Genomic DNA, 16,460 nt, shown 5'->3' with positions numbered 1-16,460 from the left:
GAGATCACATTCATTTAACGTTTTTATATTATATAATTGTTCTTTTTTTTTGAGACAGAGTCTCGCTCTGTCCCCCAGGCTGGAGTGCAGTGGCGTGATCTCAGCTCACTGCAAACTCCACCTCCCGGGTTCAAGCAATTCTCCTGCCTCCGCCTCCCAAGTAGCTAGGATCACAGGCGAGTGCCACCACTCCTGGCTAATTTTTGTATTTTTTAGTAGAGGCAGGGTTTCACCGTGCTGGGCAGGATGGTCTCAACCTCCTGACCTCGTGATCCACCCACCTTGGCCTCCCAAAGTGCTGCGACTACAGGCATGAGCCACTGCGCCCATCCTATTTTATTATTAGCTATTGTTGCTCATCTCTTATTGTACCTAATGTGCAAGTTAAACTTTATCGTAGGTATGTATGTATGGGGGGGAACAGTACATATAAGGTTCAGTGCTATCCGCAGTTTCAGGCATCCACTGGGGTCTTAGAACATATTTCCCCTTGAATTAAGGGGAGACTACTACACTAGTTTCACTACAAAAACTAATAATCAGGAATAATTATCATGATACTTTGACATGCTCTACAGTTAAACACTTTTGCTTTCATTATCTGAGTTGTCATCAGCAACACTGGGAGGTATAAATTATCAAACAGCTGAGGCTCTTCAATACTAATTCATCTGTCCAGGCAAACAGCTAGTAAGTTTATAGAGCCCAGACTGGAACCCATCATCTGAATCCAAGTGTGAAGTCTTTCCAAAATAATATATTATCTCTTCATTAAAGATAAGCATGTACTCAATGGTGCATTTCTCAACTTTCAAAAAAATAAATGATAGGTGCTAAGTGTTTCTTCTGAACTTCCAGGATTTTTGCAATTTTTGCTCTAAATAAAGGAAATGGCATGGGAACCAACACCAGTAAATATCTACTTGTCAGGAGTTTTACAGGATCATATTTAAACCCACTAAATACACTTAAGCGAAGAAGATATTTTATTAATTTTAAGGAAGAAAACAGGCACAGAAGAAAAAACTACTACAGGTAACTAACTCTGCATTATTCAGGTTGGAAAAGGTAGACACCAGTCTGTCTGAATCCTAACCCATCAGATTTATCCCACTTAACAAAGGAATTATTAAATGCCTATTACGTGCCCTGTGCTTTGCCAAGTACTGCAGACAGAGCAATGTGAAGATTTATGTATGTTACTCAAAATACTACACATCTTACTTCACAGAAGGTCATCTAAACAAAATTCCTGGTGGGAAAAACATGTTTAGACTCTAAGACTGCATTCTTGTTTACATTTACAAATCTGATACAAAAAAGAGTACAGTGCACTCTATGAAATAAATTGTGGCCAATTCTCTTATGCCTCAGAAGCTCCTCTTTAACCTAACAAGTCCCACTCCAAAACGAAAACAAACAAAAAGCCCACAAAAACCTTTAATCCTTACATCAGTTCTACTGGGTAAGTATTGTTATTTATCTACATTTTTCGTTGTTTTTATTTATTTTTATCTACATTTTTCAAATGAGAAAACTGAAGCATAGGGAGAATAAGTCACCTAGCCAATTGAAAACAGTACAATGGTGATTCCATTTCAGGCTCGTTAGTTCCAGGCATTATGAACATCACTTAAAATTTCAGAATATAACTCTTTAATAGCAGATAGATTAGCTCCATTTTACTCAGTCAAAAGTGAACTAAATAGACAATCAGGCTACGTGGGCAGCTCGAAATGCCATAGTTGAACCATTAACTTTTGCTATGATAAAATAGTATATAATGCATACAATAAAAGCAATAATTTAGGTCAGTAATCCCAGCACTTTGGGAAGATGAGGCAGGCAGATGGCTTGCGTGCAGGAGCTCAAGACCACCCTGGGCAACATGGAGGAACCCTGTCTCTACGAAAGATACAAAAATTTGCCGGGAATGGTGGCACACGCCTGTAGTCCTAGCTACTCAGGAGGCTTAGGTGGGAGGATTGATTAAGCCCAGGAGGCAACAGAGCACCATGATCATGATACTGCATTCCAGCCTGGGTGACAAAGCGAGACCTGTCTCAAAAAAAGAAATAAATAAAAACAAAAGTAATAATTTGCTGAAACTACATTCTCAGAGAAGCAATTCTTTTTCTTTAAAAACATTAATTTAGGATTTGTTTTTGCATGTCAATTAACAAATAATGCTAGCAACCTAATATAACCAAGTGTTATATATTTTGAGAAACACACAAACACATATCATAGCATTGTAAAATAAGCACTTCTAGTAACATAACATAAATATCAGCTCCTACGTAGGGATTTCATAACTGATTTAGATTTTCTTGGTATTATTCCAATTTATCCAAGAATGTTAAATCTCATGCCTAACACATTACATCAGATGATTAATACTCAAACTTTGCCTGCCCCAAAACGTATGTAAAAATTCCACCCCAGTAATGGAAAAATCTTGAACAGTAGGCATTCATTTATATGTATAACAAGTTATCTAAAAGGTAGAGACTACAGAGTTTCAAAGCCATACAGTTCTTAACAAATAAAAATCCTGCTTATATGAATACAAAGTACTCAATTTGTTTAATGGAGAGAAAATAATCTTTCAAAAATGTCATAAACATACACCATTAAGCTTCTAATTTTAACTGTAAATCGACTGTGGATCTAAACTTTCCCTTGAAACACAAATCTCCTTATCAATCTCACTGGCTTTCTTTCCTCCCAATGGTTAATGGTTCCCTCATCACATAAAAGATAAGACCTCTCATACTGTGGCTACTTCATTCCTTCAACTAACTTCTCCTATGAGGTCCCAGAATTCCATCAAGGGCTATGGAGGATTACCTTGCCATTCTCCAAATCCAGAATATTTTCCTAGGATTTGTGCATTTACAATGCTGATTCCCTACCCTCCCCCATCTAGTTAACTACAAATCACCCTTCAGGACCCAGTTCACTTATCACCTCCTTGAAGCCAACTCATCAACTCCCTGAAACAAGGTTACTCTACTCTAGGATGTTTCTACAGTATGACAAAAATTTAACTTGAGGAATTATGCAGTGCAACTGTAATAGTGCACAGCACAAAGTAACGTTTATTGGACTGTACAAGAAAATCTAATTAAACATGAAAATCATTACTAATTTCTAGGAAAAGTATAGGTTTTATTATTCCACATAAACACATGAATTAAGGGAAGTTTTCAGTTTGCTTTCCTATGTCATTTTCCAGTACTCCAGACAGACCACCCCACAACCCCTGCAATTCGTCTGATGTAGAAAACAATTTCAAGGCACCTTAATAAAAAATAATCCCTCCTCCCTACTGCTCTTTGTAAAACCTATTACAGATTACTGGGTCCACCACAATATTTTCTGAAGTGAAAGACACAGATCATTATGCTTTAATCACCTCTTCTCCCCTTTAGAGCTTACCCCCATTTATGCAGAAAGCACTAAGTAATTGTTTATGAAATTTCTTATCTTCAAACATACAAAACTTGACCCTATCTCAGGGCCTTCTATTCCTTCTGCCTGGAAAACCATTCAACCACATTTCTGCATGGCTGACTCCTTTCTCTGTTTCTGCTCAAATGATACCTCCACAGAAGTCTTCTCTCATCACCCTACTTAATCTCTTTTTTTCCATTTCTAATCAACTGCTGTACCTTTATCCCCCTTTATTTTTTCCTAAGTTACCACTACCTGAAATTATGTTTATTTATTTGTTTACTGTCTGTCTCCTCCTCCACAATGTTACATTAATGAAGGTGGAGGCTTGCCTGGATCACAATCATATATCCAATAACAATGTCAAGCAGAGACTAAACACTCAAATTACTAAAGGATTTACTTGAAAACATCTAGAGTGCTAACATATAACCAGCCTAAACTTTAAATTTAATTTAATAAACAATTTCTATCCAAACACTACTAAAAAACAGCTAAATTATATGAATTTTGCATGTGCAGGGAATAGAAAAAGAACTTTTAAAATACACAGAATTTTACTGTTGGAAGTGACTTTGACGATCGAGCACAGGGATTTTCAAACTATGCTCTGAAACACCTTAGTGTTTCACTTATTTGTGCTTCACAAATTCATTTAAACACTGGATTATAATTTTTTTACACACATACATCCATTTTAGGATGAGTGATATACACACACAAGTGCACTGTATACCAAACTTAAACACTTTAAAGACTATCTCAGATGTCAGGTTAACCGGTTTTGCTGTAGCAAATAGTTTGGCCTGACATAAATATACCTAGAATTTCTCACAAGCAAGCATAGATTAGAAAGATTATGGCTCCATTTTTTTTTCTAATTTCAGGCCAGACATGTTCACTGCCATAAAAACTACAACCCTAAAGCATTACTTTGTGCAGTAATCTGTTCAGCATATGATTACCTCAGAAAAATGGTGCAATAATATGTAAAGTGTAGCATCAATGATATGTTATTACCTATTCTCATTATAATACAGTATTGGCTTTTAAGTTTTTAACGTTTTTCAATGAATGTTTATAATTTTTAAAAATATGAGCAGCTGTTGGATATTGCCAGAAAGTCAAGCTTGAAACAAAAATTTCCTACTGCTGCTTGTCTTTCAAACTTCTGTATCAATTTGATTAAATATCCAGGATCTGCAAGATGATCAGATGCAAACAAAAACAAATCCTCCATTAACATCTATTTGATTTAATAAATCACGATTTTCTCTACAAAGTAGCGCTAAAATAAATAAGAAAGAAATTAGACTCTGAGTCCAGTCTGAAGATGAAAATGGACTTCGTAATTCCCAACTTCTAATTTTCTTATTAACCAAAATAGCTTGTTTATAAACATAAATGTTAAGTTTTAAACTTATTTTAAATAATATATATAAAATTAAGATAACATATATAGAAGTCCTCTCTGCAAGCTGTAAAACATTTTAAAAATATTAAGTAGCAAAGCCAAAAGTAGTCAGGTGCTTGGAATGGCATAGTAAACTTAATATTTTATTTTACTGACCTATGAAAGATTCTTACAAGCAGAAAACTAAATACAAAATTTGTATGCAGGATAGGCATTATAATTTACAATGTAGAAAATACAAAAGCACATACTTGCCAGATATGACACAAAACCAAATGTTCCTCTCTCAAACACATTGTATTACATAATCAGTCATTACATTTTGTCCAGATGCTAATACAAACTGGAGCTGTTTCAACATCTGAATACACAAATGGAAAAATAGTGTATCAATATGTTTGAAAAACAAGCAAGTCTACTCACTGTTACCTAAATTGCCAGGACACATAATTTTCTCTCACTCATTTTATCATTAGTTTTTACTAAGTTTTAGTAAAAACTTACTAAATATGCATTTTCATCTACTCACATATAAGGAAAGACATTTCCATTCAGAAAAGGCAGAGAAAGGACTAGTGTCCTGAGTACTGGATCATACTTCCTTTTTAAAAATATATACTCTGTATCTTTGGCAGCTCTCAGTCACTAAAAGGTCTCTGAAACATATACAGGCAATTAAGACATAATATTCCTAAAATCATTATCAATATTAGCATTATCTACTAAAATGCAATTCTGAGAGTCATCTATCCTGTTTTGATTTCTACATCTCTAAAATGGGCAGAAAATTGGCTCACAATCTCTTAAACAAACCTACAAAGGCCACATGTTTCTCAAAACACAGTTTCAGATTTGAGAAAGGTAAAATCTTGTATGTATCATATATGATGTAACATCTGCCAATGGCAACACCTGCAGTCAAACACGTGAACATTTCCATATGAAAATGTGGGAAAATCAGATTAAGAAAGATAATAATAATAAAATTCACAGGTATAATTCCAGTTGATATTTTCTCAGCTTGCTTATTCAAAACAAAACAAAAGAAATGATCAACTTTCAGAGCTTCTTAAATTTTGGACCTCCAATAAGACACATCTCACCTTATTTCCATAAGGGCAATTTTATTCAAACTAGAGAAATCCTGCTTTCCACTAACCAATGGGCCAGGCATTAAGAGGAAAAAGATGAGAAAAACAGAATCTAACTTCAGAAGCCCCAAATCTAATAGGAGCTCATGGGTAAGTACTGGTAAACATGATACCTTGTAAAGACAAATACAAAATATCTCCTTCAAATAATAGCCATAACCATACAAAATACAGCAAGAAATACAGATCTAAACATCCTGCCAGAAACAAAACGGGGTATTAATCACTCTATTACTAACATCCTTCCCTAATTCCATACTAACTCTAAACACACTTCTCTAAGAAGCTAGTTATCTATTTTTCCATATGTAATTAAGAAGCAAAACTGTAAGAAAGGATTCAAGGAAGTGAAGGAATACAGGATGCCATTCTCCCCACCACTTTTCCAATCTGTTGCTTCAGATCTGTGGATTGTGAAACAGCACTGTCAAATGACAATCTAGCAACAGTTCAGTTTAATAGTATTGAGAACCTACTAAGTATTATGCACTATAGAGGCATTCGAAATGTAAACATAAACAAGGCAAAGCCATACCTCTCAGGTGCTCCCAGTCCAGATGGACAGTAAATTACAATACAATGTGACATTCCATAATAGAAGTTTGAAGAATAAAAAGCAATACAGCAGAAGGATTTGGAGAGTCAGGAAAGATTTATGAAGAAAGTGATACCAAAGAGGAGTATGGAAGAAGTTCATCAAACAACAGAGAAGTGAAAGATACATAAAATAATGCACTACCACCTACCCCACACACACATACATGCAATTAACATACACATGAATAAAAAGAATAGGACGGGCGTGGTGGCTCACGCCTGTAATCCCAGCACTTTGGGAGGCTGAGGCAGGCAGATCGTCTGAGGTCAGGAGTTTGAGACAAGCCTGACCAACAAGGTGAAACCCCGTCTCTACTAAAGATACAAAATCAGCCGGGCGCATGCCTGTAATCCCAGCTACTCAGGAGGCTGAGGCAGGAGAATCGCTTGAACCCGGGAGGCTGAGGTGGTAGTGAGCCAAGATCGCGCCATTGCACTCTAGCCTGGGCGACGAACAAAACTCCGAATCAAAGAAAAAAAAAAAAGAATAAGGAAAGGAAAATGTTCAGGGTTAAGTGGCAAATAGTCCAAAATACCTAACCATATATCTAAGTGGACTTAGATCCTGAGTCTAAGCATATACAAAACACTGAAGTGCCCAGAAAAGGAAAAATTTCCCATTTTTTTTCTAAATAATTCACTTTTTTGTATTTCCATATTACATGTCATGAGCTCTTGACAAAAAGTAAACATTGTAAACTGTTTTATTACTTTATAATGCAGCACACCCCCAAGGGATATACCAACAGATACCAACAAATTAGCATCTGTATTTCAGAGAACAAGTTGTCAGAAAACACAGTACGAATTCTATTTCCAGGACATTCCTAATAGTATAGACAAAGAAAATAAATGAACAAACCACATCAGCATGATTAGTCATAAGAGTTGAATTCTAAACTAGAAATCAAAGGATGTCAAACAGAAAAACTAAAGAAATAAAAACCTAACTTTCATTCCACTTCAAGGCAAACTTTCTACAACGACATCAACTTTAGCACAGCTCTTTTCAAAATATCTGGTATAAGTCACAGTGAAATTCAATCCCTTTAAGTATCACAGGTAGAAACTGGTCTTAGTAAGGAAGAACAGTCACCTGTATCATCAAGCAGAATAAGTTCTACCATAGCACTAGATCCCTTGATTAACACTGTATGTAATTCCACTCAAACATTACAGTACACCTCATATTAACTCTGCCCCTAAACCGCCCTACCTGGTACCTTGGATCTTTTGCCTCTTTGTGTTACAAAATCCACTACAGATCCAGGTAACAAACATCATAAATGTTTGGTGGTATATTTTCCTGAAATCTCAGGCAAGTAACTTGTCCTCAAATGCCTATTCAAGCAAGCACATGGCATTGTTAGTTTGCTTTCAAATATGTGATCCCAACAGAATGAACTCTCTACAGTTACAAATTTTAACAACAAAAAAAAGCTATTATTTAACACTGCTTTTAAAGAGCAAGAAAATAAATTGCAAGCTAAGTTCTTTTCACTAGTCTATTAATGCTTACTCATTATTTCATATATACATGTGAAGCATACATTTTATTTATATTATCAGAAAATCTTACGAAGTAAGTCTGTCACTAGAAAAGATAAAACTATAACTTATACAGGTTGTAAAAAATTCTGTAATGGTCTTTCAAAATACAGGTACTTTTAATATCAGTATCTACTAAAGGAATACAAATGAGAACTGGCTTAGAATCACTTCTAATAAAATCTACTCATACACCTGAAAATTGTATTTACTTTTGAACAAATAATTTTCAGGTTATAATAACTGTAAAGCATCTCTGAAAAATCAAAAAGTGCAACATTCAAAGTTATAAAGCAAAAACAAAGGTAATTAGTTCTTGTAGGGAGGTACATGGGAAGTTGTATCATTCTGAACTTTTTTGTTTTTGTTTTTTGCCTAGCATCAGAAGATAAGCCACAATCTGAGTTTTATCTTCAAGATCAGGTACTTGGGGATATAAATCACTCACACATAAGCATTTTGCCCTCATTTTTCCACCATATAAATTAAAGTATTATAGAAACTGAAAAACTGTATAGGCTGTATTTGCTGCTTGGTTAAACAAACAGGCAATTCTCATTCCCTGAGATCAGATTAGGTTACAGATATCTCTACATTGTATACTTAGAAAAAGACTCCTGCCAACAAATGTTTACATTAACTTATTTGTATTGATGAAGCACTAATCAAGATGCAAAAAAAAACTTTAGCAGAGTTTCTCACTTCCTCTCTAAAATACAAAGTATTCACAAAAATTATTACAATTCAAGCTCTCAGAAAATATGAAAGGTACCTTTTTTACAGTAAGGATCTTACAAAGTCAAGAAATAAGTGAGTAGAGTGGAACATGTTTTGTCTTTAAGTGTATTTTGTATTTCTTTTTCTTTAAACATTATGAAAGAACTACAAACTAAACAAATTCAACATACAGAGCTTACTAATTATCTTGGTCCATTATAAAACATTTCAATGAACAGAGGTCTGAATATACACTTAACCATTTCAGCCAACTATGATTCTTAACCCTTTCAATCTGCAATAGTTACCTTACAAAATTGTAAGGGATTTATTCATTGACGTTTGGAAAGAACTGTTGTCAATTATGCCAAGCATTCCCAAACTCAACACAAACCTTGTATGTAAATGGATACTTTAAAATTTCTATCTCATCCCTCACCCCATACTTTATTCTTTCCATTTATATTGCTTCAAAAGGGAAATCAAGAGTCACACTTATGATTCCGAGCTCTAAAAATTCCTAATATCAAGCATGACACTAAATACGTTCAACTTTGAATCTTAAATTCAAGCTGGCCTCCCTCGTGAACTAACTTTAACTGAGTACTTTTTACCATTTCGCCAAGAACTAAGGGTTCGAAGCAGTGTACTTAATTATGAGGAATTGCCCAAACGATTTTAAAAGGAGTGGGATTCTCTGACCAAGAATTTTATGAAAATGAAACAAAATATGTTGCACTCAGTCTTCCGGATGTTGAAAAGTGAAGATGTCTCCAAGGATTCGAAGGAAGTTGATGTTTAGCTTCCTTCTGAGAGGGTGGTACCCTTACTTCAGACTTTTGTAGTAGTAATACCGTTAGGCCTGGAATAAATATAAAGTCTAAAACCTTGGAAATACTTTGTATAAAAGAAAACTACAATTCTCTTTTGCTAAGAACCACAGTTACCAAGAGTTATCAGATTTCTCCCGGACAGACAACAGTGCTTCAATGAAGAACTACAAAGGCCTCTTTTAACCCTACTCTTTTCTTGTTAAACTTTTAAGTGAGACCTACGACAGCAAAAGGTGGAGAGGCCCCTGCGGAAGTAGAAACCCAGGGCTTGCAACTTCACAGACAGAAGCGTCTGGGGTTCCTCCGCCGCCCCAGGACCATCTGGACTCAGTCTACGACACTACGGAAGCTTCACCTTCCTGGTGCGGTGGCAGAGGCGGCATCGCAGTTGCATTCCTTCTCCCTCCACCACGCACAGCCTTCGGTATCCCAGGGCCTGCAGGCTCCTGACACCCGTTAGCCAGTCCAGTGTCTCCCATCTGACACTTGCAAACACACTAACAGAAATACACATAACTGGCAGATGATATACGTGTATTGAGAGAATGTAAGAAGCCACAGACAGCACCAGCTGCCGAGAAGGCGGCAGAGCCGTCTAAAGCAGGCTCGAGCTACTCGGCCACGGCCACTGCCGCCTTCTCTTCTCCCCCAGGAAGCAGCGCGGCAGCAGCGGCTCCTCCGCACTGGCGGGAGCCTAGCGGAGTGGAGTCTGGGGAAGCCCCAACACTCGCGGATGGGACCGGGCCTAGGATCTGGAGCTGCTGCTGCTGCAGCGGCCCGAGTACAGCGACGCTTTACGTCCGGTCCACCACCACCCCCATACACACCCCCTCCCTCCCTCCACCGCCGCCACCCCCCCTCCCCGCCCGCTCCGCTCTCCCTCTCTCGATTGGAGCCGAGACAAAAGCAACGGGAAGCGGTGGGCCGGGACGCTACCGGCGGACCCTGGGCGCGACCGGACCGGCCCCGGGGCATTCCCCCGCCTTGCAGAGGCCCCGAATCCGCCGCCCCCGCCGCGCGCCCCGCTGCCAGACTTCCGAAAATTTGCCAAAAACTCACCGCATGAATTTTCTTGTCCCGCGGATCCAAGATGGCGACGTATCCACCGCGGAGGCTGCTGGGAGCAAGACCTTTACCCTCTGACCGCCGCCGTGACCCCCGTCGCTCCGGCTTCCCTCCAGGCGGCAGCGGAAGGTGGGAGCGGCGACTGCAAAACGGTAGCGATGGGGTGGGTAGGCCGCTTCCAGCGTGCTTGTAACAAGGTGGAGAGAGGCGCGTCACTCCCCTACCGCCCTTACCGCCGCTCCGTCTTGTCACCTACCGAGTCAGAGGGAGGTTTGCTGCTCCTCCGCGGCCGTTACAGAGAGTGGGGCTTCTGCGGCCGCTACCGTTTCCCTGGGGCCAGGTTGCTTCGCAGAGGGCTCTGGCCCTGAGTCCGAGGGGGACCGCGGGGTCCAGGGGCGATGAATGGTGAGGTGGCTTCAGTCCGCTCTCCCCGGGGACGCTGAGCGTGTTCGTGTTTGTGTTTGTGTTGGACACCCCGCCCCCGCACGTCCGCCTCCTCACTCCTCCCCTCCTCACTCCCGCCACCTGGAGCGAATCTGACCGTGTCCTTGTTTCCTCCCTCAGCTCCCGCAACCTCCGGAGCTTGTGCGCCTACTTCAGGGACCGGCACCACGTCACCGTCACCTCCTGAGTAGTGAGTTCCCCTCTGATGAAACCACTGGTGTATTTACTCACCATCCCCACCTTTTTTTTTTTTTTTCCCAACCTGATGGAAGGAGGTACATAATGGAGAGCAAGTTTTTAAAGCACGGTCGCGTCGTGTGAACTTGCTCTAGCCAAATTAGGTTTATAGCAGTTTTTCTGGCTCTCGTTCCCCGCAGTCCCCACATAAACAAGAGTGACCAGCTGGGTCATCCGCAAGACCGTTTGAAATTATTGTGGCTTAGGTGGAAACTTAAAGGAGTGAAGTATCTGCTTTCCAGAAAAATCGTTGTCGTTCAAAGTGAAATTAAACTTGTTTTCTTTGCAATAATTCCCCTTTATTTCCTTGTATATCTGTAAACTCTTCACTTTTTTGTAATTAGTAGACAGTTCGGACTTAAAAAGAGCCTCTGCATATGTGTTTTGGAATTGTGTGGCTTCATAATGTGAAAATTGTTCTTTTCTATTTGAGTAATTAAAGTACAGTTAATTTGAAGTAAATAAAATTTCTATTTCTATTGGTTGTTTCTTTTAAAAAGTCACCTTTTACTTACAAAAGAATCACTGTAATCCGGTTTAAATTTATCATTGAAGGTCAAAAGCAAGAAATATCAAGAAACACAAGCATACTATAAAATAAAAGGTAACGGTCATGTTTTTGAAGGTAAGGTGTTTTGACATATCAGCAGACATTGTGTGAATTTATTTCAACTCCTAGTGGTACTGGTGTAGGTAGAAAATGTATTGCTTGGTTATTCATTTCATCAAACACTCTACTTCACTGTTTTTTGTTTTCTTTTTCACTTCAGGAAAATTCGAGGAGGAACAACACATTAGTGTCTTTCCTTTCTTTCTCCCTGTCTTCTCCAAATAGTCCCTTCCTTTTCCTGCTTTCTCCTCCTCATGTTAACATCTTCAACCATAAGATGGTGTGTTAAAAGATTGAATATACCTCTATGGAATGACTTCCAGAGGGTGTAAGTCTGATTTGAGAGTTTTATTACCTTGAGTATTTTACTGGAAGAGATAGAACAACAAACATTTTCATAATAAATGTGTGGGTTAAGAGCATTAGGAAAAAATACACTGATACCATTACTTTCAATATTTGATACTACTTACTTTGACTCTCACTGAACACTATTTGTTTAGGATGAGTTCACTTTAAGCCGTGTTGAAGAACAAGCCTTTAATTGTCCTATTATTTGTGCCAAATCTGTTATAAATTTGTTAAAAAATTTTTAATACCTACCTTAGAGAGTACTCTAGGTATTTAATGAGCTAGCATTTGTTAAAGGCTTGTATAGTAAGAATTCTTATAGTAAGAGTTCTTACCAATAGATGGGACATTTTTTAAATTGTCCTGTTACATCAAAAAGTTCATCTTTATTGGTAATGTTGATCAAGTTTGCCCATGGTAGTTTGGTTTTCTTTTAACTATCTTACTAGATTTTCTTACTTTTACCTGAAAAGTAGTCCATACTAATAGGCGCATGTTTTGTGTATTTCCAAAATATGTATTATGTTAAATTCTCTGTACACTATTTAAAAATTACAGACTTTGAGGAAAAAAATACCCTATTAAGGGAAGAATGAGTTTGTGTATAACTTGTAGAAGAAGGAGGCCACACATTTTTAGAAAAGTATGGATGGTATTGAAAATTTTGCCATGGCAAGGGATAAAAAGGACAGGCTTCTCTAATGTGTCTAAAACAACATTTGAATTCCCTTTGTTCATTCCCTAAATCTGCTGCTCCTTTAGAATTCCTGATTTTCATAAATAGTACCACCATTCACTTACTTGCTCAGGCATAAAACTTGGAATTTTCTGTGATTCTTCATACTCATACTACTCATCAGACAGTACCATCAATTCTTCCTGACAAATATATTCTGAATTTAGCTACTTATCACCTCCACTGCTACAACCCTTGGGAGCCACCATCATCTCTTGCTGGACCAAAGCAATATCCACACTAGCTGCTTTCACTTTCTATCTGTACCCTCATGAATATTTTCCCATTTAAACCGTTCGCTATATACCAATCAAAGCAATCATTTAAAAAATGTTGTTAGGTTATGTCACTCCCTTGTTTAAAACTCTCCAATAGCTTCCTTACGCACGCAGAATGAAATCGGAATTCCTTACCATAGATAATCTGCCTCCTGCCCACTTCTCCATCTTCCCAGGAAGCAGCACAAGAAGTTCTTCTCACCCTTCTTACTGCCTCCTTTCTGTCATGGGCTGAGCTTTTTCTAGTCGGTAGCAGAGTCTGTTAGTTGTCCCCAAAAATTCCTCCATTTTTTTCATAGTAATAGACATGGATACATGGCTACCCAGAACAAAGACTATGTTTTGCAGCCTTCCTTGTAGCTGTGTAATAGTGCAGGCTGATGGGATATAAGCAGTATATCATGTGGCACACTTGTAAAACCATCCTTAAAAGACAGTTGGTGCACACCTTCAATGCAGCTTTTCCTTTATCCTGTACCGTGGAATATAGATGTGACGGCTTGGAACTCTAGCTGCCAATTTGTGTCTCATGCAAGTTCTCTCATTCTAGGGATGGCAAAACTAAACTGGTGGAGACCAGGGTCCGTGAGGACTTTGTGGATCAGAGCACCATGCCAGCCCTGCACTCGTAAATGTCTATATTATTAAAGCCACTATTTTGGAGTCTCTTCTTCTCAACTGAATTTAATCTTACCTGATACTGTGTCTCAGGGCCTTTGCACTTGCTTTTTATTTTTTACTTATTTATTTTTTTTCTGCCTGGGATGTGGTTTTTCTGTCTTGGATATGGCTGACTCATTCTCTTCCTTCAGGTTAACCCAAATATCTCTGACAGGCCTTCCCTGGCCACCCTATCTAAAATAGCTCCCGTTCCCATTTATTCTCTGTCAATCACGTGCCCTTCTGTTTTCTTATTAGCATTTATAATTTATCATTATCTTCTTTATTCACTGTTTATTTTCTACTTCCCTTCCCCCTACAAAAATATAAACTACACCTGTTTTGTTCACTACTTTATCCTTCACACATGGTAGGCATTAGATAAATGCTGTTAAATTACTGAGTGAATGAATCAACAAAATTCTTATCCAAGATTAGCTAGACTTTTTTAATAATAAATGAGTAAATGTCAAAAGATATCCTTAACACAAAATTTGTAAAATCCAATCTGGGAAACAGGAAAAACAGTACTAAACTAATAGGATATTAGCCCCCAACTTAGTAAAGAAGATGTCTACCTTTTTCTGGGAAATCTGTAAGGCTAGTACAAGGAAAAAAAAAAAAAAAGTAGACTGCACTGCAATATATCCAGGGCTAAAATTCACACTAAAAGGGGTCTGATTTATAATTTACTAGACCTCAGTTTCTTCATCTGAAATATGTGTAAGAATCTTAAGCTTTGAATGGTAATACTATAACAGTTAAAAGTTTAATAGTAAGCCCAACTTGTGAGTGACAAAACATGTTAAACATTAATTTAGTCTTCAGGCATTATTTTAGCAAGTGGTTATTTCTTGATAATACTAGCAAGGATTCAGAGAAACAGGGCTGCTTATATTGCTGAGAGTGTATGCTGGCAGCACTTTTCTAGAGTGCAGTTTGGCAATATGTATCAAAAGCCTTGAGCATGTGCATTTGACCCAGCAATTCTTTTAGAAATGTGTCATAAGCAGGCTGGGTGCAGTGGCTCATGCCTGTAATCCCAGCACTTTGGGAGGCCAAGGCGGGTGGATCACCTGAGGCCAGGAGTTTGAGACCAGCCTGGCCAACATGGTGAAACCCCGTCTCTACTAAATACAAACAAATTAGCTAAGTGTGGTGGTACACGCCTGTAGTCCCAGCTACTTGGAGGCTGAGGCAGGAGAATCGCTTGAACCCAGAAGGCGGAGGTTGCAGTGAGCTGAGATCATGCCACTGCACTCCAGCTTGGGTGACAGAGCAAGACTCTGCCTAAAACAAAACAAAAGGCCAGGCACGGTGGCGCACACCTGTAATGCCAGCACTTTGGGAGTCTGCGGTGGGGTTGGATCACCTGAGGTCAGGAGTTCAAGACCAGCCTGGCCAACATGGTGAGACCCCATCTCTACTAAAAATACAAAAACTAGCTGGGCATGCTGGCAGGTGCTTGTAGTTTCAACTATTGGGAAGGCTGAGATGGGAGAATCACTTGAGCCCAGGAGGCAGAGGTTGTAGTGAGCCAAGATTGTGCCACTGCACTCCAGCCTAGGTGACAGAGCGAGACTCCGTCTCAAAAAAAAAAAAAAAAAAGTATTATAAGCAAATAAGGGTGTGTTTAACAAGTTAATTGCAAGAGTATTCTTTACTGCATCATTTATTAGGAGATTGGTTAAGAAACATCCATACAGTGAACATTTGAAATGATGTGGAGGAAATTTTATTGACATGATACATTGTTAAGAGCAAAGAAAAAGTTTTAAAATACAAATGTTTAATCTGTAAGTCTCACAAAGATCATCTAACAAAATATGCACGAGGTGTTAAGTCAGCCTTGCAAACGTAACTATTTTTTCATTATTTTTATATCAGTTACTGTTATCGGACCATTTTATATTGACTGAGGATCTTTGTTAAGACTTCTTCAGCCTTCTGTGAAATCTTGTTATGATGGCTATAGTGACCCTATATGAAACACAACCAGAATATGTTTATGCTCAGATATTTCAAGCAATATTTGATGCTTAAAATACCAAAGTGACAATGAAAATGAAAGAAATTTGGATAGTTCCTTAGAGTTATTTGTTTGTGTCTCAGATATGAACATAAAGTATGTTTTTAATATTATCAGTTTTGAGTATAATAGAATAAATGCCTTCTCACCTTAATAAGATGTTCTGTTCTGATGCAGTATTCATTTGCCATGCATTTTTCAAATGTAGCTGAACCTCAGTCATGTTCCAGGCACTATGTTTTGTCTCTGAGAGAGGAAAAACCAAACTTTTTCCCTGTTCTCAAATACTAGTCAATACAATACTTCTGCAACAAGATGGGGTGGGGTAGTGGTC

The 16,460-nt window shown here is 38.3% G+C and overlaps 2 protein-coding genes across 13 annotated transcripts in view; one reads left to right on the top strand and one right to left on the bottom strand.

The window, feature by feature from the left end:
• Nucleotides 1-11,392, bottom strand: part of CNOT2 (CCR4-NOT transcription complex subunit 2) — a 111,655-nt gene extending 100,263 nt beyond the window's left edge. For 4 of the 6 annotated variants that reach the window (XM_063614217.1, XM_063614218.1, XM_055238331.2 and 1 more), the window contains exon 1: nucleotides 10,776-10,918. The gene's annotated coding sequence lies outside the window, so the exon portion shown is untranslated. Of the gene's footprint in view, nucleotides 1-10,071; nucleotides 10,516-10,775; nucleotides 10,919-11,037 lie in introns of those variants that run through there. The other 2 variants (XM_055238329.2, XM_055238328.2) reach the window with 2 other exon arrangements.
• The window catches only part of LOC129460239 (transcriptional adapter 2-alpha-like), a 148,013-nt gene continuing 142,359 nt past the window's right edge, over nucleotides 10,807-16,460 (top strand). For 3 of the 7 annotated variants that reach the window (XR_010114880.1, XR_010114879.1, XR_010114878.1), the window contains exons 1-2: nucleotides 11,047-11,186; nucleotides 11,346-11,415. Coding sequence is in view for 1 of the 7 variants with exons in the window: in XM_063614241.1 (XP_063470311.1) it covers nucleotides 10,807-10,933; nucleotides 11,346-11,415; nucleotides 11,603-11,783 (378 nt within the window). In the remaining 6 variants the exon portion in view is untranslated. Of the gene's footprint in view, nucleotides 10,934-11,046; nucleotides 11,187-11,345; nucleotides 16,281-16,460 lie in introns of those variants that run through there. The other 4 variants (XR_010114877.1, XM_063614241.1, XR_010114881.1 and 1 more) reach the window with 4 other exon arrangements.

The sequence above is a fragment of the Symphalangus syndactylus genome, chromosome 13 (assembly GCF_028878055.3).
Source record: "Symphalangus syndactylus isolate Jambi chromosome 13, NHGRI_mSymSyn1-v2.1_pri, whole genome shotgun sequence".
In the NCBI taxonomy this organism is placed as follows: domain Eukaryota; kingdom Metazoa; phylum Chordata; class Mammalia; order Primates; family Hylobatidae; genus Symphalangus; species Symphalangus syndactylus.
Note: the sequence above shows the minus strand (reverse complement) of the source record. Positions and strands in the feature narration are given on the sequence as shown.